This window comes from Zonotrichia albicollis, chromosome 2 (genome assembly GCF_047830755.1).
Source record: "Zonotrichia albicollis isolate bZonAlb1 chromosome 2, bZonAlb1.hap1, whole genome shotgun sequence".
Taxonomy (NCBI): domain Eukaryota; kingdom Metazoa; phylum Chordata; class Aves; order Passeriformes; family Passerellidae; genus Zonotrichia; species Zonotrichia albicollis.
This window is the reverse complement of record NC_133820.1, coordinates 65748269-65773530: the sequence shown is the minus strand read 5'-3', so window position 1 is coordinate 65773530 and position 25262 is coordinate 65748269. Positions and strand designations below refer to the sequence as shown.

At 39.9% G+C, this 25262-nt stretch overlaps 2 protein-coding genes across 16 annotated transcripts; both read right to left on the bottom strand.

Moving 5' to 3' along the window:
* Nucleotides 1-417: 417 nt before the first annotated feature.
* On the bottom strand, nucleotides 418-14214 carry NEK3 (NIMA related kinase 3). 8 transcript variants are annotated; one of them, XM_074535395.1, is made up of 17 exons: nucleotides 13633-14211; nucleotides 12232-12352; nucleotides 11797-12013; nucleotides 10890-10983; nucleotides 10556-10653; nucleotides 9434-9517; nucleotides 8749-8816; nucleotides 8544-8630; nucleotides 7491-7545; nucleotides 5732-5932; nucleotides 5324-5393; nucleotides 4664-4710; nucleotides 3677-3776; nucleotides 3123-3245; nucleotides 1972-2106; nucleotides 1174-1300; nucleotides 418-585 (listed from the first exon to the last, which is right to left on the bottom strand). In XM_074535395.1, exons 3-17 carry the CDS (start codon nucleotides 11911-11913, stop codon nucleotides 519-521), a joined length of 1473 nt encoding a protein of 490 aa, XP_074391496.1. In that variant the 5' UTR covers nucleotides 11914-12013; nucleotides 12232-12352; nucleotides 13633-14211; the 3' UTR covers nucleotides 418-518. The 8 variants fall into 8 exon arrangements, with proteins under 8 accessions (XP_074391496.1, XP_074391495.1, XP_074391499.1 ...); XM_074535394.1 differs by having other exon boundaries at nucleotides 12256-12352; XM_074535398.1 differs by having other exon boundaries at nucleotides 13998-14211.
* Nucleotides 14215-14895: 681 nt separating this feature from the next.
* On the bottom strand, nucleotides 14896-25256 carry CKAP2 (cytoskeleton associated protein 2). Of its 8 annotated transcripts, XM_074535392.1 has the most exons (10): nucleotides 24073-24117; nucleotides 23900-23993; nucleotides 23399-23486; nucleotides 22540-22618; nucleotides 20025-20845; nucleotides 18864-19029; nucleotides 18176-18343; nucleotides 17592-17664; nucleotides 16495-16879; nucleotides 14896-15647 (listed from the first exon to the last, which is right to left on the bottom strand). In XM_074535392.1, the coding sequence occupies exons 1-10, from the start codon at nucleotides 24100-24102 to the stop codon at nucleotides 15410-15412; spliced, it is 2142 nt and encodes a 713-aa protein (XP_074391493.1). In that variant the 5' UTR covers nucleotides 24103-24117; the 3' UTR covers nucleotides 14896-15409. The 8 variants fall into 8 exon arrangements, with proteins under 8 accessions (XP_074391493.1, XP_026646458.2, XP_005482468.2 ...); XM_026790657.2 differs by lacking the exons at nucleotides 23900-23993; nucleotides 24073-24117 and adding an exon at nucleotides 25021-25256; XM_005482411.3 differs by lacking the exons at nucleotides 23900-23993; nucleotides 24073-24117 and adding an exon at nucleotides 25021-25256 and having other exon boundaries at nucleotides 22540-22615.
* Nucleotides 25257-25262: the final 6 nt, after the last annotated feature.

Genomic DNA, 25262 nt, shown 5'->3' with positions numbered 1-25262 from the left:
AGTCAAGTCCTTTTTGCCTGTGACAGTAACTGGTGAGTGATCTCTCCCTGTGCTTATCCTGACCCATGAGCCTTTCATTAAATTTTTTCTCCCCTGCTCAGCTGAGGAGTGACAGAGAGGCTTTGGTGGCACCTGATATCCACTCAGCATCAGCCCCCAGCACAATGCTGCATTTCATTATGTACTCAGGAAAAACACCTTTACACCTTCTCAGAATGCTACACCATCTCCTTGGAATATTGCAAGAGGACAATCTGAACAATGCTATAATTTGATCGAACATTTCTGCAAAGCTTTTACAAACTCCAAACATATTTAATACATGGACTTGTTTAGCTATCTGCAAGTGTTCTTTCTAAAAAAGTTTACTGTGCATTTTCCAGCCTTGGTTTTGTGATACAGAAAACATGCCCACTCAGATTTTTTTTAATGGAAATTATTTAATGAATAACCAGTTATTAACAACAACTTGGATACCAGCCCACCTAACTTCACTCATCACAGGTAAATTCAGGTTTTCAGTTGCTCTGTTTCAATACCATTTCCAGTTCTGACACCCAGTCTGGGTCATCTTCCTCAAAGTCTCTAAAAACAGATTTCAAAAAAATGTTGTTTTGAAAACCAAAACACAACTTCACAAATCTTTAATCGCTTTTCTCCCCAAAAGAAATTACCTTGTAATTAGGATAAATTATGTTAAAAATATCAGCACAAGAGACTTACTTCCTGCCCCACTGTGATTAAAGAACCTAAATGGTTCTTTATGATTCTCTATGGAATTTACAAAAGTAAGTTTTATCAAAAGCAAAGACAAATTATTATATTAAGAGACTGAAAATGTGTTGATAATTGACAAGCCTGCAGCTGAACTGCAGCAATACAGGCCTAGGTAGTCATCTCTAGGTGTCACAAAAATAAACAGTGACACAATCTGAGATTCTGAGAATCCGAGAACCACCCCCAAAACACAGACACATCCAAATATCACAGCATTTTTGTTCATACATTGTAAGAGATCAAATGCTACTAAATTTCAATTTCATTATGTAAGAGAGGGATTAATTTAGATGATGAGAAAAATAGTGGGTTTTTTTTTCAGGGGAAAGTTGTTATGGAAAAATCTCTTTGAGGAACCAAAGAAAACGTAAATGCAAGGACATCACTTGCACTTACGTGTCATCTTCATCAGATCTAGGTTCAAGTCTCTTAGAATCTATGACAACAGCTTCATGTTCACCATCTACTTCATCAGATGCTTTGCTTTCATCAGAAAGTGGACCTCTCAATATATTTTCAGAAGCTTTGAAAATATAAAAATTAAAATGTCATCAAAATATTTTAATTTTTAAAGTAAAACTATTAAGAATATAAATAAAAAACAGTCTAATTCATCCCCAGTTTGTAGCAGATTCCAGGATAAGCTGTTATCTATTTCAGGTGGGAAGATAACCTAGTAAGGCAGCTGAAGTGCAGAACAAACATTTGTGACTGTGACTGTGGCTGTGCACATCTGTAGACTGCAGCTACTGTCTTCAGCTGTGCCATCTGCCCACCCTGCCCTCAAACCAGGGCAGCACTGCCTCAGTGAGGGGGAATTTACCTGATGGGGCTACAGTGCATTTCCTGCATCTGCCTAACACACACACCACATAGCTCAGGGGAGGGAGCACATAGCAGGCCTCTGTGCTTTGCCACAACCTCATTCAGCTGTTGAGCTGCAAGTGGAAGTCCATCATGAGGAGCTGTAGTGGAGATGTACAATCAGTCATGAATTCCAAACTTGGCTTTTTTAAGTCCACTTTTCATTTGGTAAACCCCAAAAACTAGCCTGTTGTAATATGGACCCAAGTGAATGATCTGTACACATAGGAACTCTGTATGGGGGAAAAGAAAAAAAAAACCAAACAAACAAACAAACAAAAAAAAAAAAAAAGGTTTGCAAAAATGCTTGCCCAGAAAATGGGGATTTACCTGGTCTATAAATTGTGTATGTTTTAAATGCTAAGCTGACATCTGCATTGCTGAGCATGTCCATCAGGGTCTGAGGGGGTTCCTTGCTCCACTGCCTCCGTGGCTTATTTTCACTGTAGTTTATAACACCACCACCTGGGTATAAAATATTTCACAAATGTTATTTACACAAAATTGCATTAGCAGTGTGGATTACATTCAAGAGAGAAATGAGATACAGGACGAAACAGGAAGAAAATAGTCTAGATAACTCCATCTGTCACAGCACTGAACTCTCAACAAACTGAGGAAACTGTGGAACCTCCTTGTGGCCAGGGAGCCCACAGGAACTGGCTGAGGGGTGTGAGGAGGCAGTGTCTCAGCAAACTTAGGTGGTGGCTCTGCAAGTCTGAAAAATGAAGCCTGAGGCTGTTTCTGTGCCTTTTAATAGCAGAACACTTAAATACATGCATTCCTCTGTCCACTCTCCTTGCTCTGTGCATAACTATCATATAACATTCCTACCACAGTTTGGGAATTTTCTGACTACTCAGATCTTGATTATTTATTTCCACAGCATTTATTCACATTTACCTAGAACACATATCCACAATCACATTAAACAATCGTAACAATTGAGGGACATTTTAAAATTGAAAGCTTTCTCAGAAGAAACCTCATGCTAAGTGTTTTAATCAAAAGAAAGAAAAGTCTCTGCCTCACAACTGAGGTACATCATTGATAGTTCTTGTCACTGGCCTTAACCTGTATGTTAAATCACAACAAAAGTAGAGCTGTAGATGTTTTATGCTCCCAATAGTATGCTGTACTTGAAAGACAGGTAGTTGCATTCTGCACCAAATGAATTCCTCACTGCTACCTCCACAAATGGTGTATTAAAAGGAGGACTGTAGGATAATTTCTTAGAGATTATTATAATTTTAGGGTTGCTATTGTTATCTGTCAGTTTCATCACTCTCCGCAATCTTCCTGTCACACAAAAATACATAGAAATTCTCTTCAGCACAGTGAACTTTTTGAGTGTTTGTTAATGAAGTATTTTAAAATTATTTTAATGTAATTTTAAACATGTCATATAAATTTTGGCTCTAAAAATCTGTAAAAAATCATTGACATTACTTGAATTAAAAGCACATTTAATTAAATCTTACTTTCAGTCTCTTGAGATGTAAAACTGGAAGAAAGCAAGGATGCATTTTCCAGGACATCCAGCACAGTATTGGATATCCTCTTTTCCCATTGCCTTCTGTGGGCGTGTGACAGATCAGTACTTCCTGGGAGGACAGCAGAAACTGACATTGTAATGGTAACAAAAAAACCCAAAACCCGTGATAACCAGCATCTAACTTGATTCCATGTCCAGACTGCCCTGTCCAGGCAAAGTAGGACTAAGAATCACTTAACTACCAGTGATGTTTGATTCTGTAGGTGCAAATCTCAACTATAAAGCATTCCCCATACATTTACTCATTCCAAATGTTTTCAAGCAACCATTTTTTATTACTTTGACAAGAGTACTTTAATTTTTTTTTAATCTCAGATGAGCAGTATGAGTCAATGTACTTGCAGAAGTTACTGATGGTGGCATGGTTTTCTTGTCTTGAGTAACCTGAGACTAGTTTGAGCCACCTATTTAAATGGCTGTATCATTGACATGTACAGTGCACAGAAGGAAGTGCATCAGCCTTAAAAATGCCAAACTTACCTTCTTGATAAGATTTCCTTTGCTTCCTTGTGCCTTCACTCAAACCCTCCGCATTTTTCCTTTCTAAGGGGCTATGCTTGCTGCTTTCATCTTTCTTTTGCTTTAAAAGAGTAAAGTTTTCATTAATTATTATCCTTGTTGTCAAGAAAAACAAAGCAGTCATATTAATGTGGCATTAATTATTTCAGTTTTGCTATAAAATGCCTGGCCTAGAGATTGGAGGATTTGAAAACTAAACCCCTAACATTTTAAAGCCAATTGCAATTGCACCCTACCTATGATGGCATTGTATTTCACACTGTGTGCCATGACAGACAACTTCAGTTTCTGAAGCTAAGCACACATAGTTATTTGATATAATATAATTTCTCTTTGGGGTTTTTTCACATTTAAGAACACAAACAATATAAATTATTTACATTCCCAGGGAAAACAAGATGCACCCAAAGATTAAACTTCTCAGATTGACAAGTCTGTGAAAAGAAAATAAAATAAACCCCAGGGCAACACACTTTTAAAAAATATACTGAATATGGCTGAGTCAGGATATGGTAATGTACCTATAGGGGACATCTGGGCCACCTGTGACTTAATTCTCCTCTCCTGAAATCTCATATGGGCCCTAAAAATTGGTGAGAACTATGTACAGACTAGACTGTTTCCACAGCAGCCAGTTCTAAGTGTGTCCTAAAAGCAATGAAAATGGATCTTTTGCAGTACCAAAAAAAAAAAAATGGAAAGACAAGAGAAGTTTTTTTTGGTTGGGTTTTGTTTTGACAGGGTTATAAAAATATCTACTTTGGAACGAAATTAACATAGAAAGAATCAAGAAGCCTGGTGGGAAACACACAGGAACACTGCAATTTAAAGACTAATAGGCTGATTTATGGTTTAGCATAGGAATGATTTTCATTAGAAACTTTTCTATAATACAGAATATTCTAAATTACTAAAATACAAATGTTGTATTTGTATTTGAATACTTACTCTATTTTCTGTCTTATTGTTTAAGCTTCTCCCAGCCATGACACTACCTGGCAGATCAACAGATCCAAGAGTTAACAACTTTATCAAACACTTGTAGTAAGGTGGTATTCCAGAGGTATGACAGCAATTCCACTGAACCAAGCAATGACAATTATGTGACAGCTTCTTCACACTTCTGACAGCACAGCTCATTCTCAACAGTCCTGCTACTATTCTGTTCCAAATGGGCACTAATTGTGGTGTGGCTAAATTTATGCAGAAGAAAAAAGTCCAACATTCTCTCTCTAAAAATTAAATAATCAACATAACATGCTTCACCATATTCTGGGAAAGAAAGGACTGTTGTATTTAAAATAAATGCCACTGTTAAAAGCTTTGCTGATTCTAAAACTTTATTTTTATTTCTAGCAAAGAAAAGTTTATTTCTAGCACAAGTCTTAAGACTTACAATACATATATTGCAGCTTTGCACTCCACTTATGTTGGAATATAATTTACACCCTTCAAGCATTTTTCCATGTAAGTTCAATAATATTCGATTTTGAAATAATTAAAAGTAGATTTGGACATATAATGCTAATGTTTCATAGCTGTATTTAAGATCTTATACTTCCTACTCATTTTGTCATTCCTTACATCAAAAAAATGTTACTGTCTTACCCTTCTGTCGTGCTGCATTGCCTTCAGGTTTCTTGGTTTCCTTTAATGTCTGCTCAAACTCATTTGCAATCTGAAATGTGTAAGAAGAGATGCAAGTAATGTATCATTTTAAATTTCTTAAAATTATTGCATATACTATTTGTTAAAAATAGACTCATTATACAAGTGCACTGTTTCAGCTAACAATATCTAATTTTATCAGCATCAGTCAACATCCAACTTTAATTTTCAAGAGAGACACTTTTAAAAGCTCAGGTTTGCTGATAAGTCTACAACTGTATGTATTTTAGAGAAGGACTTACACACTACTTTATATAGTTATACAACAACAAACTAGAAATGAAAAGGATTTAGTATCTAAAATGTAGATAGCATTGCTGAAATCTAGAGACAAAGAATACACCATACCTCAGAAGGCAAACAATTTTTCACAAGTTTGGTTAGGCAGCCTCTTGCAAGAATAGTACTGGCGGATGGGCGATTCTGGGGATTTCTCTTAAACATCTGTTTTATTAAGTAATGAAGCTCATAGGAATACTGAGATGGAAGTGGATCATAGGACCCTTTGCATATCTTAAGGATGAGATGTTTCCAGCTCTTGGCTTGAAACTGCATTAAAATAAATTAATATTAGAGCACAGGGTTAAAGTATAAGGTAAAAAGTAGCTGACATAATTTAACTTCTACAACTGAAAAGCAGATAGGAATTACTCCTATAAATTTATGATTGTTTGAATTTTACTTTTACAGAAACCAAATTCATCAATTCATATACTTGAGATCCGACTTGAACTGCAAATGTGAAACAGCTCAAAAATATGAAGGCTTTGATTTAAAAAAATTCATCAAAAATAGCCTGTAAAAGCACAAACATCCTCTTGTAAATCTAATGTCTGAGAACTTCTAGCTCTCATGCAGGAAGTTTCCTTTGATTACACCCCACTGGCTTGGCTGCAGGGTGCCAAGCACCTATGGAGTGTCATCTTTTGTATGACCTCTCATAGATTATGCAAGAACATACGTGACCATCACATCAAACCAGACACACAACTTTTCAACACTGCTAATAAGGGAAGAATACTCCCTCCTTGGAACCCCAGCTCTGAGCTCTGCCTCAACAGCCCTGACACTGCCATAGACTTGCCACAGACCTACTTAGGCTAACACAACCCTATGCACAGGCTCCCTTATCACTCAGTCACACCAGTGTAAGCTTCCACACTCTTGCACAGCCAGCACTTGCAGCTGTGGAGAACCTTTTGCTGATACACAGGATGTGAACAATGCTCTCAGGCATATGTGGCATTCTTGGCTCTGTCCTTTGCAGGGTCAGGAGCTGGGACTCTGTGGGTTCTTTCCAACTCAGAATATTCTGTGGTTCTCTGATTTCAAGATATAGTATTCACTCAATGAAAGAAAACTGCTGCTTATAGAAAACTAAGACAAAATGACCCTCAATTAGGATCTCATTTTGCTGCAAAACAAACATATCCTGATAAGGGTTCTTATTTTACCTATGAGTCTGTATAGAGAAGCCAGAGGATGTTAACACATAAGAAACACAGCAACAACACTGTAAAAGACAGTGTCCCAGAAATGACAGAAGGACTGAATCATTCACAAAGGTCCCCACTGTCCCAAGAGGAGAATGGTGTTTGGACAGTGATTTGTTTGATCTGAAGAACAAGCAGAGGTGTATCACTGATGCAAGTGATGCAAAATGCCTCCTGCTTAGTACTTTGTAGTAGCTCTATTTGCACACAATATATTTTTATTAGCAAAGATTTTGAGTGTATCTGTCACTGTGTCCTGGGATTATCTTGATCCTGTAAAATGCAATGCTCTTACAACTGCAGGTATCTGGAACCAGCCTGGCAGCTGCTGGATTGAATATGCCGAGATCACCTCACTGATATTGAGGAAAATCAACCAAATAAAAACCAGATTTTTTTCTAACAAATTTGAAAATAGTGCCTTCTACAGAAGGGTGCAGTAGGTCCTAAAAACTGCTGAAACAGCAGCATAGAGTGTAGGAGGTATAGGAAGGGTAGAGCAATGCTTCCCTCTTTTGGAAGCAGCAGCAAGCACTTCAGTCAACTCTATTGTACAGCTAATTAAGATTTAAGGAATTCCAAAACTTTTCTCATGGCAATAAAGCTGTACTTACCGGGTGTTTTAGAGTGCACAGCTCATACAGAATACACCCCAGAGACCAGATATCACTGTAGATATAGAGGGAGATGAAAAATTTTGAGCCAGAAATTACAGTTCAGTATCTTGCTTAAAAATGTGTTATTTAATCTGTGTACATAACTGAGCTGAATAAGCTAAAAATAAATGTAAGTAACCATAAAAGACAATGTAATTATGTGTTTAACCTCTCCTGTGGAAATGTTCTTCCTTATTTCATCCTACCCTGATGTAAAAGAAGATGACTGTCATACAGTGGCAGTTGGCTTTTCATTCCTAGGATGTCCTTCAAGTAATTTGCTCCAACAATATTTACCCTTCTGCGCTTGACAGCCTTTGTATTCTGTAGTCCTTAACATCAAATGGCAGCCACATAATCCTAATTCTGAGAGCTGGAATTCTGGCCCTGTCAAAAAGAATTCTCTTACTGAGAAAAAACCTCATTATTTTCTACCAAAAGTGAGTACTGCCATTTGCACAAGAAGAAACTGAACCATTTCTTGCAAGAAGAGCAGGAAACAACTTGAACTGTAGAAGGTTTCTTACTTCCCCTGGGAAATCAATCACAGTTCTTGCATAAGGACCAGAATAACTGGGCTTCCTAAGTAATCCATTCTGTGCCATTATCCTTACATTATCAAGACTGGCATGAAGAGGTTAAAAATCATCCATCAGCCATCATCCAAACAACCATTCCCCAAAAAATAAGACCAGCAAAAAGATACCAACACATGTCTGTGGATATATACACACTTAAAACATACACACAAGTATGTATGTATTAACTCTCCCAAACAAACAGAGGTCTGCACACTGTTTTTCAGACTTCTAGGACTAAAGATACTGAGCTCTAGCTACCTAAGAAAAGAGGAATTTATGCAATACAATCTTAAAAAAATTGTAATTACCTCTTTGTAAATTTTCTTTGTCTCAGTATCTTCTCTGAAACAAATATGGATAAGATATAGCCAGACTGAGATAGCAATAAAAAAACCCATCCATTATTTGTGACCACTGAAAACACCAGTACCTTTTGTTGTTGTATGGCAGACTTTCCCATATTTCAGGAGGTACATAGTAAGGAGTTCCCACATAGGTGCAAGCGTATGACATTGGACTATGAAACGACAAAGAGGAAATGTCAGGTGAGAAGCAATGATTTATGAACTCTGTACTGTTTGTTAATGGTAAAATAAAGCTTGACACCACTGAGATCAGTTGGGGTGTCCACATACTGTGCAAGAAGGCGTGCAGATCCAAAATCTCCCAACTTGACTTTTCCACTTTGAGTGAGGAAGACATTCTGCATTTCAAGAGCAAAGATTAACATACTTAAATATTCTTCTATGAATCATCTCTGCAGTTTGGATATACAGAAAATACAGCAATACCCACTTCTGATATTTTGTCTCCGTATTTCTTTTTACTTGCTTCTCCTAATACTTCTACCAAAACAGAAAGGTTTTGTGGGCCTAAGGCCTCAGCATCAGTAGCAGAGGGAGAATTGAACTTAGAACTGTCTTAATCTCTATGCTATACTCAAACCAAGGGTCCACTTTCTTCTGAATTTCCCTCTTTCTGACAAGGAAGAGCAAAAAAGAAGAAATTGTGAGGCAAGATATTTGCAAACTGCATAATCCATACACTTTTTTATAGTTTTGTAATTCTTTTAAGTTATATGCAGTGTCACAAGCAATTGGTGCTATCAGCAGTGTGGATATGAAGGACCAGTTATACTGAGATGATGTTTACATCCACAGTATTACATCACCCCATGTACTCAACAATTTCATTTATATTATATACTTAGGCCTAAATAAAAACCACAGAACTTAGCAGTCACGGGAAATTACAAAAGAGAGGGTTTAACTTTTGCATGCAGGAGAGTTTATTAATGGCAAAAAAACTTGCTGTGTTCACCTTGGATTTTATATCCCTGTGCAGCACACGTTTATCATGGATGTGCTTCACAGCCAGGCACATCTGCACAAACCAGTGAAGGATCTGAAAAAGAGTGGCTAAGAGTTATAACACCTCAATGCTCAATATAATGAATACTTTACTAATAGATTTTAAAAAATTAGGAAAGCAAAAGCATATTCAGAACATTTGGGTGTAAAAAGTAACTCCAGCATAACAGCCTCCAACCAGCATGACAGACTGAGTTCTTTAGAACAGATTATATTTTAACATTGCAGAAGCAATGTTTATTACCTGTGTCTAAAAAGCTCTAATAATACATAGCAATAATGAAGCTGGGAATCACTACCGGGAGCTTTAGCTCATGGTCATTTTAAAACAAGTTAACTAAAGTTACAGAGTAAATTGGCAAATAGATAAAATATCCAAAGCACTAAATAACAAACAAAACCAAAACTCACATGGAAATAATGTACTTTTTCTAAAAGGAAATGTGCTCCTTTATAAGTACAAAAGAAAACTCTTAAAGGTCATAGAAAATATAAATGTTCAATTAGTTGAGGTTTCTGGTCCTTTTATTTTGATGAAGGTGATGCTCCTAACTGTAGCAGAAAGTAGCTTCTATTCACTACAATGCCCCTTTGAACCCTCTCCTAAGTAATTTTATAGCTTCTCTGGTAAAGGGAGTTAGCACATACTGAATGGTTTAAACTAAATGGTTTAATTGCTACATAAAATACAAGCATTTATTCTCCTGGTTAGCTTTATTTATCTTACCAGAGTAGTTTGCTCACTTCCCGTTGGCAGTGCTCTTACTATGCTTTAAATTCTACCTGAACTGTTGTGTAAAATTCCTCCTTAACTGCATACAAACCTGACTGGTTTTCAAACAATGTGAACAATTTTCAGATACATGCAGCAATTTCTTTTTGATGCATTTCAGTCCAATTCTTGTCCTGCTCTGCTGGAAACTATAAAAGAATTAATTCCCCAATTCTATCTGTAAGTGACTTCGTTTCATCAAGATGTTAGCATATTTCTAATTTGGTTTATGCAGCATCCTACTGTTTACATGGAAAAGGATTCCCAGTCTCCTTGGTTCAAAACAATGCCTTTTCTTACCATGTCTTCAGGGAACAAATTTCCTCCTTGGTGCTTAATCTTTTGCATTAGATCTCCATCATCACCATATTCCATCACTATATACAGATGTCCATCAGCTAAATTTTTGGTAATTTAAGAATAATTAGTATTTTCATTAGCAGGATATGTATTGATTATTTACTACATGTAATACTTTTTACTGGAAAGCTTTAACTACATGCTATGTGTTATGTTACAACAAATATGCATTTTGTTTATAATACACACTATAAACAAAAAAAGAAAGTAATCTCAATCCCTGAGAAGTATGCAACTTCAAATAAATGAAGGAATTTGAATTTTTTATACTTACCTTCAAATGATTCTCTAAAGGCAACAATATTTGGATGTTTCATTTTAGCCAAAAGAACAGCTTCCTTCCTAGAATTCTCTACACCAGATGAAGACTGAAAATATAAACACACTTACTATAAATTTCACACTAACAAATGTTCAAGTATACACATAAAGTGCCTCACTTTTCAAAGAAAAATATTTTAAAGAATTGATATTCAGTTATTTCAAGTCATTTAGAAAGTTTAAAAGCCCCATCTTTTTAATCTATGGTTTATTACTAGCTGAAGACTTCTTCAGGTTTTTTGGGCATGTGGTATTTTGTTGGGTTTTTTTAAATTGGAGAGAATCTTTTCCTATTTCAATTAATGACCTTTTCTATTTTAAAAGAGCAAAACTATATAACAAAGCAGCACACACTGACTTTGAAACAGCTGATAGTCTGCATGAACTCAATATAAGGCCAAGTGCCCAGGTCTTGCTGAGCTTTGGCCTCAGAAAGCCAGTGCCTCCCATTTTGTGACTTTTAGCTTAGCTGAGTGCAGAGAATGTAACCCAAATAGCTGATTACCAGCAGTAATATGACACTAATTTCCTCATTAGACGTTGAAGATGAAATTTGCATTTTAGTGAAATCAATGGCAATCGAGCCAAGGGCATCAGTGCGAACAGGGATTTCATTCTAAGCGCCTTCCTACCTGCTACACTTCCCAAAATCCCAACATCTAACCATGTACTTCACTTAGTACCAACAACATCAGCCCAAGATGTAGCTGTACAGTAACCATACCACACACTTGTCTAGTTTTGCTCACACAAAACTCTCAGAAAAACTGTTCAGTGTTTCAAAAACACACCCAGAATTAGGATTTTTAAATTTTATCTTTTTTAAGTGGTGGGTGAAGCCACATTTGTGTCACACTTACCATGGGAAGCCTTATTTCCTTCATTACATACTTTTGGTCGTTGATTGTATGATGAACTAGGAGAGCTCTGCCAAAGGATCCCTCTCCTAGTACTTCCAACACGTTGTATCCTTCCATTCTTTATAAATTCAGTTCCAACACTTTTCTTCATTCACAGGATTATCTTCTAAACTTTGTCAGTACCTTAACACTTTTTAAATTTTTCTCTTAATATAACCTGCAAGAAAAAAGACCTTAACAAAATACCAAGAAGGGATGATACACGTGGGTACCTAACTGTCCAGCATTACCATGACACAACTTCCCTGCAGAGTTACCTTGATTTTAATGAAGATGAGGCCTCCAGAAAGTCAAATTTGAAACATTATAGTGCTATTTCTGCATTTTTTAATTTAAAATGCCACATCTCTTCAAAAATGTCAGTTATAGACTTACAACTTTGCATCTCCTTTTTGTTACCTGCACTCCTGCAGGCGGATTCAGATTCATGACACTAAAGAAAACTCACAGGCATATTATTAGAAACAAGCTTAAATCTTCCAGTGACAATTCTCACCTAAAACAACATAAACAAGATCAAACTGGTAAAAGTTACTCTGCAAAGACTTCAAGAACTGGTTCGTTGCAGTGTGTTTATAAGTTTTTTGTAATATTCCCTCCTGTTATGTATTGTTTCCCCCACCCCCCATTTTGTGTAAGATGGTTCTGCCCTCTTCAGTTTTCCCGCCGTAGCCCTGCTGGCAGTTATGTTGCTATGGTTACCCCTGCCTTTTTTTTTAGTGTCAATTACCTATGTTATATAATTTCCCCTCCCTCTTATTCCCTTTTAAGTAAACTTTTCCTCCTCCCTGGGCCCAGTCAATCACCCCCCACACCTCCCAGTCTTCCAGAACCTTCGTCTTACCGGGGCTCGTGGTTGGCTGAGGTCCCGGGGCCCCTCCTTTAATTTGTACTTATTGGCTTCATTATGTTGTCTGTTATGTTAAGCCCATTCCGGATTGGCTAGTTGTAAACCCCTCCTTTGGTTTCCACCTCCCTTTAAAACCCTTGTTCTTTCCCCCCCCCCCCCCCCCCCCCGCCACTGTCTTTTGTCACTCCCTGCTGGTTCCTGGTCCTCCACGTCGAATTGCCAGAGGCAATTAAACCTATTTGGACCCCAGGAAGTGTCCGACTCTTTTTCCTTCAGCCAGCACAGCAGCTTTCACCGAGACCTCTTCCCTGCAGGCACAGCCCGAGGCCACTGACGCCAAGGGGTGCCTGAAGCAGCCAGCCCTGGGGCTGTGCCACCGGGATTGACTCCCCCCGACTGCAGTGGCTGTTGGCCGCCCTCTTGCTAGCCGAACACTAGGAATAAGGCCACGGACAGCTGCACTGGTAGATATAGAATAAATATTTTAGTTGCAAGAAACTTAAAATGGTCATCATGTGGAACTGCCTGACCACCCCAGGAGCGAGCAAAAGTTCAACTAGCGTGACAGCGGCATCATGACAATGTTTCCTGAACACTAAGAGGTTTAGGGCATTGACCACCTCTCTAAGAATTCTGTTCCGATGTTCAACAACCGTCTCAGTAAATAGATGCTTCCTAATGTCTAGTGTAAACCTTCCCTCGTGCACTTCTGAAATGTTCCCAGTTGTCCTGTCGCTATGTTTAGACTATATCAGGGGACCACAGAATCAATGAGGTTGGAAAAGACCTTTGAGACCATTAAGTCCAGCCCATGACCCAACACCACGTCAACTAGACCACGGCACTGAGTGCCACATCCGGTTAAACAATTCCAGGGATGGCAACTCTACCACGTACCCGAGCAGCCCATGCCAATGTCTAATTACCTCTGCTTCTGGGAAGAGAACCTTCCTGATATCCAACCTGCAAGTCCCATGGCATAGCGTGAGGCTATGTCCTGTCCTCCAATACTGAGCTTAATCCCAGCCTTTCTGAGAGCGCCCACAGCAGCTGAAACTCGCACATGATCCCCTTTCCAGCTACAAACACATATCCTGCAGGATGTCTCATGCAGCAGGGGGTTGTTACCGTTTTTTCAAAACCTTGGTGCTTTTAAGTCATCCTCTGTCCACTGCGTGCACACACGGTGTTCAAAAGGGTTGATGAGCTCTCTGCTTCCTCCGGCTCCTTTACGCTGAAGAGGAGGAGCCCAAGCCCGGCCCAAGCCCCTCAAGGCACGCTGGGGACTCACCTCAGCGGGCCGGGCAGAGACCGGCGCGCAGAGACGGGCGGGAAGGCCCCGGCTCTCCGCCGCCGCTCGCCCCGGCCTGCCCGCGTTCTCCTGGGGCGGGGGCTGGGCAAGGAGGAGGGCGGCAGCGCTGGATCCGAGGCCGGGGGAGGGCGGTGCTGCCTCCGGGGCCGGGCGGCAGCGCTGGCCCAGCCCGGCCCTCATGGGGGCCTTGGCACTGTTGCTCTGCTGAAGGGGCGCAGACACGGAAACATGGGAAGTACGGCAGTGTTGTGCTTTGACCCCTCACTCTTAAGAACAGACCAAATAGCTTTAATCTTTAAAGAACAAATGTTGTAATGCACTAAATATTTAGCTGATTTGCACTAGGTTCTGTATTGTTGCACAGAATAGCATGTTCGTATCCTCACGGGTGTCCCCGCTTGTAGTGCACGGCCTTCCCCTCCCCCAAAGGGCTCCGGTGGTGCTGGTTTGTCCCAGGTTTACTCCTCCTCGGCCCCTGCTTACCGGCAGCCCTAGGGGCTGTGGTCCCCTTCCTCCACTCGCCATGCCCCCGGCTTTAAAAGTCTCCCACCATGAGGGATCTGGGCTCTTCTTTTTCCACCTAGGGGGTCACCTGGAAATAAATTTAGGACTTTGCCCCCACGTGGAGAAGACCACGTCTTGTCTTTTGCCTTTTACCCTGTGTAAGATTGTGTGGTCTGGGGTACATAGCGAGCCAGATTGGACCCCAACAGCCCACACCAGGCGCTCATTCTTATAAACAAACACAACTAAAGTGATGAGTGTAATAAGTATAGCATAGTACAGATTAATAAAAACCAACATAAAAATTGTCACATGGTAAGGCAGTGTATCAGATCTCATCTAGGATTACTTGATAATGAACAAAGCTCAGTAATTGAAGAGATTAAACTCTGCTTTATTGAAGCAGCCCTAAAACTAGATAAAACAGTTTAAATTCAGCACACACCTTATTAGTTGGCTTCAGTTTTCAAAGCTAAATCTTGTCAGAGTAGGCATTGTATTACTGGAACACCTACATTGTTTTCTTAAACTAAAAGATTGCACCTTTCTAAGGAATTTATAGGAATTACAGCAAGCAAACAAAGTAGGTATTAGCAATGTACCACCATGAGCTACTAACATGAAGCATTATACCTACCTAGTTCTTAACTGAAAATTTAATGAAACATAGTCCACATAAAGACAACAGTGCTTAGTCTAGTACTTAACCCAGGATAGATTTCTTAAAATTTTGAAAAGGCAGAAACTTAAAAGTTTATTTAGTGACACAGGCAGTCCATAAAAATTTTAGACAGCTCCTTTCCTTAAAGCTGCATAAAACAAGTACCCTTCAACTCTCCCTAAAAAATATCAAATCTTTAACCCCCCCTGTAGCAATAGCACTACTTTTACTCTTCTATTTCAGCACTTGTTTCTTGGAGGGCATTGCTCTGTTTGTGAATAAACACAGTGGCTTTTGATTCCAAGTCTCCCGGCTGCTCAAGTGAAGAGACACATGGATCTTGATCTTTAACAGCATCAGGCAGCTTGCACATCTTCTCCCGAATGCGTTGAGAATACCGCAAAGGAGTTACGAGTTTCAGATCTTTAGAACTGCAGTCATTTGCCTCAGGATGCGTCTTCACACTTAGGAAAAGAAGACAACAAACCAAAAACATAAACATAAGTCATGCCATCATACAAGTTACCTCTGCAGCAATGAGCAGAAACAGCAAATCATGATTCTGTTCAGCTCTTTCCCATTCCCATGGCTAAAGGAAACAGGTCCCTTTCCATTCATTCAGTTAAAACCAGATAAACTCTTTTCTTAGGCAAATATTTTAACCCAGAAAACCTCCTGAAAAGAGTTCCCAAAGAAAGATTCTTTCCTATTCCATCAGGGGAAATTGTTCTTCCTGCTGCAAGGGACAGTGGACAGCTGCCAGGACTCCAACTCCATCACATGTTAAAGCTGAGTACAACTTCCTTAAGTCTACTGTCTTAGAAAAAAATTTATGGCAAAAAAAAAAAAACATTAGTTGGTTTGTATTGAGGTTACTACCCAGGTTTTGGCCTCAAGACACAATTAAAATTATCTTTACAGGCCAGTTACATCTTCACTAATTCTGTGTTATGACATGTAACCTTATCTACATTTGAAAAGGGGAGGAATGGAGACATCTTTCTCTTTACCTAGCTCAGTATAGAACTGCTACTGCCATGTTGGCAGTGGAAGGGAATCCTAAATCTGGAATTTATATGTCTGTCACAGAAGTCTGGTTACTCTGTAGTGAACCCTTCAAGAAGTAAAACAGTTTGGGTAAATAGAGAAGCTTACTTTGAAATACTTCGTTCTGAAGGAAGAGGAAGCAATCCTAAAAATGTGGTTCTTGAGAGCTTTTAACTAAATATTCATAAATGCAGTGCCTGTTTTAACAGGACACAGTTTCTGCAGACACTACAGACTTGCCATGGTTACCTGAAGCAATCTTACCTTTCCAAATATGGTGTGGTAGGAGGGTTGCATCTCCTTGAATAAGATGTGTCATTCTCTTTCTCAGGAGAATTAATTGCTTGGACTGCATTTTTTATGCCATCCTCCTTCTGTTCTCTTTCGCATTTTCCTTTCTTTTTTGCCCGTTCTTTAGCCTTGTGCTTTTTATTCTTTTTTGGCAAGATCTCTCTTGGTTTTAAGTCTACATAATCATCTTTTTTGATAACATCACTGCTTGTCTCTGCCTCCTTATTATTACTCTCTTCTTTTTGATCATCATCTGGGCAGAGATCTTGGAAGGTTTCCTGAACTGGTTCTGCAGATGGATTTGGTTCCTTGCTGACTTTCTCTACCTCACTTAAATGAGCTTCTATCATGGCTCCCTCTGAAAATGCAACATTGAAGAGAGTAAATCTGCAATTAGTTACAACTGAAGAGAATGTTTTTAGAGAGATAACTTTTATTCTCACGTAGAACCCTAAGATTTCAGGAAAGTGTCCATTGAAGTCTGAGCCACAACAATTTAAGTTGCTGATAATTTTAGCCACCTTTAAAAATCTGCAACCTGAAAGCTCGGGCTAAGTACACATCCTGAGAAGTCATCCTCTTGAAGTGAGGCAGGTCTCAACAAGTATTTCAGCCAGTTTCTGAGTTCAGATAGTTGTCAGGTTATGTTATATGTAAAGGAAATATTACTTTGCTTCCAAAATCAGAATATTTACAACCTTTAATTGACAATATGCCATAAAACACAACCAGGCTTTGGGTAGTGAAGGAGTTTGAGTCAGAGGCACTGATTTTTAGCTCAGAAGAGTATTTTTATTTACTCTTTGATTATCAGGCTGAAATAGCTGGATGACACAGCTTTTATAAATTTTAATTAACAAGTCTGAATACAGGAGCATCTCCAATCATTTTAACATGCTCACTGTTGAAAAGGATTTGTTTAGCCAAGATTGTTTTCCAAGACAATTGAGTGTAAAATGATCGTGGAAAATTTTCCATTAATTAAAATTTTACATCAGTACAAATGGTTTAAACACCTTTTGTTGGCTATCAAATCATACATATAACTAGAACAGAGTACTCACACTTACCATTGTCAGAGTTAAAAAGACCTTCATTATTTTTGATTGTATCTACTAGTGTGTGTCGCAATTCCTCTCTGGGCTGAAAGAAAGTTGCACTGTTTTAGAAAAGTAATTCCAAAATTAATTATCATCTCAGCTTATTCAATTGGTATAATAGTTACAGGGAAAGTGAAGCAGGCCACATGATTTTCATATTACAAATACTTTCTTTAATGCTGTTCAGTGTGAAGTCAGAACACAAGTGAATCCTGTATTTTCAGTATTTGGTGTGCTAAAGATGTATTTGATGCCCTGAAATCTTGCTAATAGTAAAGCACAGAAATTGAGTCCATCAGTAGGTATAAAATTAAGTTCTATTTTGGGTTTCTAGTGGTGCTAAGGTAATTTGATGATCCTAAACCTTTCTTCTTCAAATTAGTACCTACAGTGGCAACAGAACAAACAAAATCCATTATTTTTATGGCCAGGTAGGTCATGAGGCTCTCCTCCTACTATAAAAGCATTTAATAAAACCAGAGGCAGTTGTATTTTACAGGCCATACTTTCATGTCTTTAATTGTAAATCTGAATTTTTACGAAAAGTTGCTTACCATTGCTCCTGCCAAAATGGCCTCCTCATAGACAGCAATAAGCTTTCCAAGTTGGCCCATCTGTTCAAGACGCATACAGCAGATCCAATATTTTGCAAGTTTTTTAACCCCAGGAGTGCTGTGTATCAGATCCTCCAACATGGCACGTGCTTCATCACCGTGATGTCGCTAAAGTCAACACAAAAGTAAAGACTTCAATGCATTTGACACATTGAGGTGCTGTACTTTCACTGCTTTTGAACTAGAATGCAAAAGGTTTTTTCCTTTGGCAGAATTGTTGTTCACCTATTCTTCAAATTAGAATTATTTATACTGTATTGTAAGTGGAAAAGGTTATAAGATGTTCAAGCATCTTCAGAACTACTTGAAACAGACTTTTTCAGAAGTATAGACAAGTTCCTGCAAATGCAAACTTGTTTTAGGTTAATTCCTTCTATCTACTCTCATTACATTGTAGTTCAATTACTATTATTACCATTATTGCCTATACTTATTCAGTAGCTCAGTGAGTTAGTAAAGGTTAATTTCTTCAGCTGTTGGCAAAAGCTATGATATTGCTTAACTTGGGGAACAATTAGTCTCCTAATTGTTGTATTGTATCTGACTCACGTGGGTCTAAAGTGCCCAGAGGATTTTTGCATTGTCAGGACCTACATGATCAGAACTCATTAGGTAGAGGTCCAGGTACCTGTTCTGTTAACTGCAGGCATTCACTCAGAGTCTTGTTGACCTTTTCTGTATCAGCAGCAGAGAATTCATGTTCTTCACTTTTAGGGTGGGGTCCCAGAATTGCACGTATAGGAGGTCGTCTCATCACTTTTCCTCTAGATGCCCTCCATTCTTCCAGGCGAGCTCTGCATTTAGGAATGTTATTAGCTGAAGTGACAGATGTTTCATCAATTTTTTTACATTGACTGACACTAATTAGGGTAGGTCACGCCAAGATATACTTTCCAGGTAGTCTGAATCTTCTTTTAATCCCAAGAGGAATAAAGCTACCTTTTAGATCTGCACGGAAATGTCAGAACTACACATATCTACCAGGTTAAAGCACTTCATTGCTTCCTTTCCAGCTGCAACAAGAGACTTAGGTTACAGACCCTTGTTTTCAAAAGAAGGTGAAAAAAGGTTCTAAATTATTCATGTGTTACCCTCCCCATCCCATCCTACTTCAAACGAGAAAACTAGAAACTACTATCATAAGACAAAGTGCAGAGAAAAGCCCAGAACAACCCTATCACACAATTTATAGAATCTGAAACTGATGTGAAGTGTAATTCAGTTTTAATGTTTCATTTCAACCCCACCCCTTAGACCATAAAATTTTAGTATATGTGACTTTCTACAAGGACCTCTATATGAGGAATATTACATAACTTTTAGACTGTGAATCATATTCCCACCCATTGTCTATGGTGCACTCACCAAACTGAAAAATGTCATTGACAAGTTCTCTCCTTCAGTTTGTAAAGATGCTTCTGCCTGTATACATCCTGCCTCAGCCATTTTCTTTTTTTAAATCTGTGACATGCATGTGAAATTAATTTACAGGATTATCTGTCATACTTAAGGCTGTCACAACACTTAGACTAAAGAAACAGCTCCAGCAACAACTATTTTTTAACTGTGTGGGAAAAGTTGTAAGCCTGGAAAGGTCCTGCAATCAAATCCTGATTTCTCAGTTTAAGTCTTAAATTTTAGTCTGCTGTCCTTGAGCATCAAGCATCAAGAAACACTTATTTCTCTGTTTTTCAGAGTCTATACAGCAACAAGTAGATCAAACTAGATACTCTTGGGGAAAAAGACCTGAATAACTTGCAAGAGTAAGCTACAACAGTAATTTAGTTACCTTCTCTCTTCTACTGACTCTTTTGGCAGAATAGATTTTCTCTTTTCATCCATTTTAGAATTGTGTCCTGATTTTGTACCAGGAGCAACAAAAGTTGATCTGGCTAGAGCTTCTGGCTGTGCATCTTTGCAAAAATCTGCACATTTCTTCACATCTCGCACTCTGCGATCAGGATTGCTAGAAGGGGCCTTCAGTGGCTGTGGTCTCCTTCCACCAGCCACTTTTGGGACCATTACTTTCTTTGGTGCCACAGTAAATGTCAGCTGTTTCTTCAGACCAGACTGTGAGTTAGTAGCAGCTTTGTCAGATGGTTTGCTCTGAAATGGCAGGACACCACTTGGTTTTACAGATTTAGTGTTGTTTGCGACTTTGACGGTCTTCAGAACTGCATTACAGCTTTTTGTGGACAAAGAATTTGCTGCTTGTTTGGTGGCAGAAGGAAAAGGCTTCTTGTCTGGCAAAGAACTCTTTTCCCCCTCATCTTTTGCTGATTTCCAGAAAGAATTTATCTTGGATGGGATAACTTTGCCACGATATCTGCCAAGAGCTGGTTTCTTTGGTACGCTGATACTTGCATTTTGTTTTTCTGCTGTCAAATGCCTCTCTTTAATTCTTTTGATTTCCAAGATGGCCTTGCTAAGTGATAGATGCTGAGATTTTATGTCAATTACTTTATTCTGTGGAGCTTGATTTTCAAGATTACAGTTTGTCCCTGCCATGTAACTTGTCAGTGGGACTGTAGAAGAGTTTAAAGTAACATTTGTTTCTGAGTTTACACTTGATTGGTCCCATGACTCTTTATCAGCATTCTCTTTATTTTCCTGAAATCAAAAGCAAATTCATGGAAATGTTAGATGTATGTTCATGCTGCATGTTACTTGTTCCCAAAGAGGCTTCCAATGATTCACAGGACTGAAGTGCTTAACCATAAATGCCAGTTTAAAGGTGTCTACAGAAGTAACGTATAACTATTGAGTAGATTATTTGTCAACTATTACTGCAGAATTCACATCAAAAATAAAAAATTGCTTAAATTCTGCCTTGGAAGTAAGAAAAAAAACTCTTAAAGCAACTGGTGGCTTTAAACTGCCCAAATTATCTCCTTAGAAGAATTATAAAGCAGAAACTTGCTTTAGGTTGTATATAATCAAGAGCAGTATCGCTGTTTCCCTACCTCATCACTTAATGGCAGCACCATTCCTCCACTTAATGTGAATAGTCTACTAGCAGAAGGTAATGAGTAAAGTAGTAATTAGGACACTAGGAGATGTCAACAGAAGAGAACTTTTCTTACTATGGAGATGCAGGATGCTGCAACTTGAGAATGGTTACATCAGTTTTGCACAGCTTTACTGAAACTATCAGCTGTATGTTTTCAGCACAACCCCTTAGGAAAAGTGGAATCTAGGCTTTTCTTCCAAAAAAAGTTGCTCTACAGCAACTAATTCAGCATTGTCCAAGCAGCAGCTTTTGCAAGAGTGAAATATCCAAAGGCAAGAAAAAAAACCATGTGAATGACACACAAGTCTGCATGAGCAGACTTTAACGAAGATGCTCCTGACCTATAAGAAAACTCATTTCCTGCTCTGTCATGGAGGCTTAGTAGTTAGATTTGATAGACTAGAGTTTGAGTGTGAGGACTGTTGTTTCAGGAAATTATGTAGCTTAACTCAGCTTTAAATGATACAGGATATTTATACAGAAAGATATGTACCTTCAGGAAATTTCAAAAAAACCACTTGTTCTCACTTCTGCAATTTTTCTCCTCAACATTCAGTTTTGAAGTTTTAAGTTTTTTATTTTTCTCCTCAAAGAACTCCACATCTCAAATCTTCTGAATCCCAACTTTAAACCATTTAACATGAACACAGCTCTTATGCCTATTTTCTCCTCACCTTTCCCTGAGAATAGGTCTGGAGAATCTCTGTTTTGCTATTTATAAGCAACACAACCATTTGCATCTTAATTCCAGGAAAGTGACATGAAATGGAACATGGAACATGTTCCCTTAAACTCTGAGTAGGTATTGGCATCTATTTCTGATTACCTTACTTTTGCCAGCACACCACTGAAAAAACATACACACTCAACAGTTTGTTTTGTTAATGGTTTGGCCTTTTTTTCAAGTGACAATAAACTTATTTACTGGGACAGAAGACCTTACTCAGATTTTAAATGACTTCCCCAAAGACTCAAAATGTATCAAAAACCCCTCTAAAATTCTTAAAAAATATTGTTAAAATGTAAGCATTATTTCAGCAATAATGGCATCCTCTTTAACTCTCTCCCACTGGGCACAAACTGAACATCAATATAATCCATTTCCTACTGTAATATGGCAGCTTTCCAAAAAGCATATAATAAGCAGTGACTAAATAAAGTTCTAACAAACCACACCTCTGCACCTGCAAACTTCTCATGCTCTGGGAGTCATACAACATAGACTTATCTCATGGAATGTTGTAGCCATAGAAACAGAGTGCCATCAGTATTTAAGTATCAGTCAAAAACTTACCATTTCTGGCTTGGGAGATGTTGAGAGCTGTAACTTCTCTTGCAGTTTACTGGTAGTTGCTCTCCTAGTTCTGCTACTGCTTAGAAAAAAAAAAAAGACATCTTAAATCATGCAGCAAAGGGATGTATTTTTAGAGGATGTTCACGGTTCAGTTGGTACCCTGCAGAATGTACTCATACTGAAGCAATTCTGATTAGCTTCCACTATTCCTCCAGCAAAAACAAGTGGTTAAGCAACCGCTGATCAGAACCCAGGCTAGAAAACATCCTTCTTACATCATAAAGATTGGAATTTACTGCAAGTGCAATTTCTCATGTTTGAAAATGAGTACCAGTTTGTCTGGTCTGGTGCATCTGCTACAGAAGGTCAAGTTTCTAAACGCTGCAGTTGAGAGGAAAGGAGGAGTAGCACAAGAAGCTGAAGTTCAGCTACTGCAATCATGAGAGCCCAGGCTGTCTGAGACAAGACTGAACAAGGACACGTAGTTCCTACCACACTGACAGGTTCCAAAACCTTCAGTCAGGCACCAGAGCTGGCAGCAGAAACCAGCTCTGGTGTAACCCAGAAAGTTACAAAACCACTGAAAGCAGTATTGTCTCCTAGCAACTATGAAAAAATATATTGACAACTCAGAAGAAAAACATCTCAGTTTAAAGTTACAAATCCAAATTCTTCCTCAGGTGCTTTGTGATAGGTTATATAAAAGACATGGTACTACTGCATGTGGCTGAAAATGAACATTCTAGTTAGCAAGGGGTATCTTTGCATCAGAGGACATACAGAAGCCAGCTGAGATGAAAATGAAGGAACATTAGTGAATATGAACATAAGAGAATATAAGCCATAGCAGAAACACTACCTGATCGATGTCTGCTTTTCTTGAATGGTCACACCAGAAAAAGTCTTCTTTCTTGATAGATACTCCTGGACTTTCTGTCGTCTTTGTTCTAACAAATTTTAAGACAGACAGACTTGTTACATTTTCAGCTAAAATATTAAGCTAAACTTTCGTAGTCAAGAAGGAAATTAAGTTAGAAAAGCATCAAGACATTACAAAATATAGACACTACGGATTAAGAAAGCCTTAATTTTCACATCTCAATGGCTTACACATTCTCACATTTCTTGAGAAAGGGAGCATTCAGGGGATGGTTGAATGTAACTTCACAGCTGCACAAAATTGGCTGCTTTGCTGTGTTAAGCTAAAAGAAACACAATTTTATAACATGAAGTCAGGCTTGCTGTCTCCTGTATGCCTGTCCAGTATTTCACACAGTTGGTTCAGCAATCACGCTTTTCATTTGTGGCAGTAGCAAGGATAGCACACATGAAAAGCATCATGCACATGAACCCAACTGACCAGCTGTAAAATCGTTTGCTTCTCTTCCACTGTCACTTGGACATCTGTGCAAATGCTGGACTACTGGGAGTGTTAATACCAGCATGAAGTGATCCTGAAAAGAACAGCTGTCACTGTCCCTGCAGAGATAGTGACTCCACCATCTCCCGGGACAGTTCATTCCCATGCCTCACCACTCCTTCTGTCAAGAAATTCCTCCTCATGACCAACCTAAACCTCCCCTGGCACAGCTTGAGACTGTCCTCTTGTGCTGTGTCACCGGGGAGAAGAGGCCGGTCCCCAGCTGGCTCCACCCCGCTTTCAGGCAGTTGTAGAGAGGGATAAGATTTCCCCAAGCCTCCTTTTCTCCAAGCTAAACACCCCCCGCTCCCTCAGCCGCTCCTCACAGGGCTGGTGCTGCAGACCCTTCCCCACCTCCCTGACCTTCTCTGGGCAAAGCTCCAGAAGGCGGTGTCCATCCCCTGCTTCTGAAGGAGATAGCACAGCTCGTATAGCAGCGCTGCCACTGCCAGCAAGCTCGGCGTGCATCCCAGAGCTTCCCAGCACCTTCTGCTTCAAACACGGCTCTCACCGCCCTCGCACGAACAGCAGAGCCCCACCAAGGCGGCTCCCCTGCTTCAACCTGCAGCAGCCGAACCAGTCAGAAAGTAAATAAGCACAGGAGCGCCAGGGCTAGGTCGGCGCCGCGCTTGCTGCGTTCAAGAGGATGCGCTTAACGCCAGGGCGTCCCGTTTGTCATGAGGGAAGGTTCCCAGCCCAGGAGCTTACCTGGGGCAGGGGATGCGATGAGATGGGATGGGGTCCGTACCGGCCCCAGCCCTGCCAAAGGAGGGCGAAGTCTCGTACGCCCACCCGCAAGCTGCAGGACCACAACAGCGAGCGCTGCCACCAAGACCCGTCCTGTCTCCGACCTCGCCTGGAGCGCCTGCCCGGCCCTCCCACCGCCCGGAGAGACCGACCGGCTCCTCTCTCGCACCGGCTCTCCCGCACCCGCCGCAGCCACGCGCGAGCCGGCAACGGCAGCCGGTAACGCTCAGCCCCGCGCGGGCAAGCGAGCGAGCGGCCCGCGATGGGGAGCAGCCGTGCCCCGCGGTGCCCAGGTGTCCCTGTCCCCGCCTTACCGCGGAATGCAGGCTCCGACCTACGGCTAGCCGGGAGCTGCGGAGCCGCACGCGCCGCCATAGCCGCCGCCGCGCAACGAGCGTTTGAATCGCCCGGCGCCGCCCCGATTGGCCCGGCCGCGGCTCTTGAACTGGCCAATGGCGAGCGGCGCCGCCCTGCCGCCGCTCCCCGGGGCAGAACATGGCGGCCGCTCCCCGCGCCGCCGCTAGAGGGCGTGGGTCAGCCGCGCACGGTTCCTGCA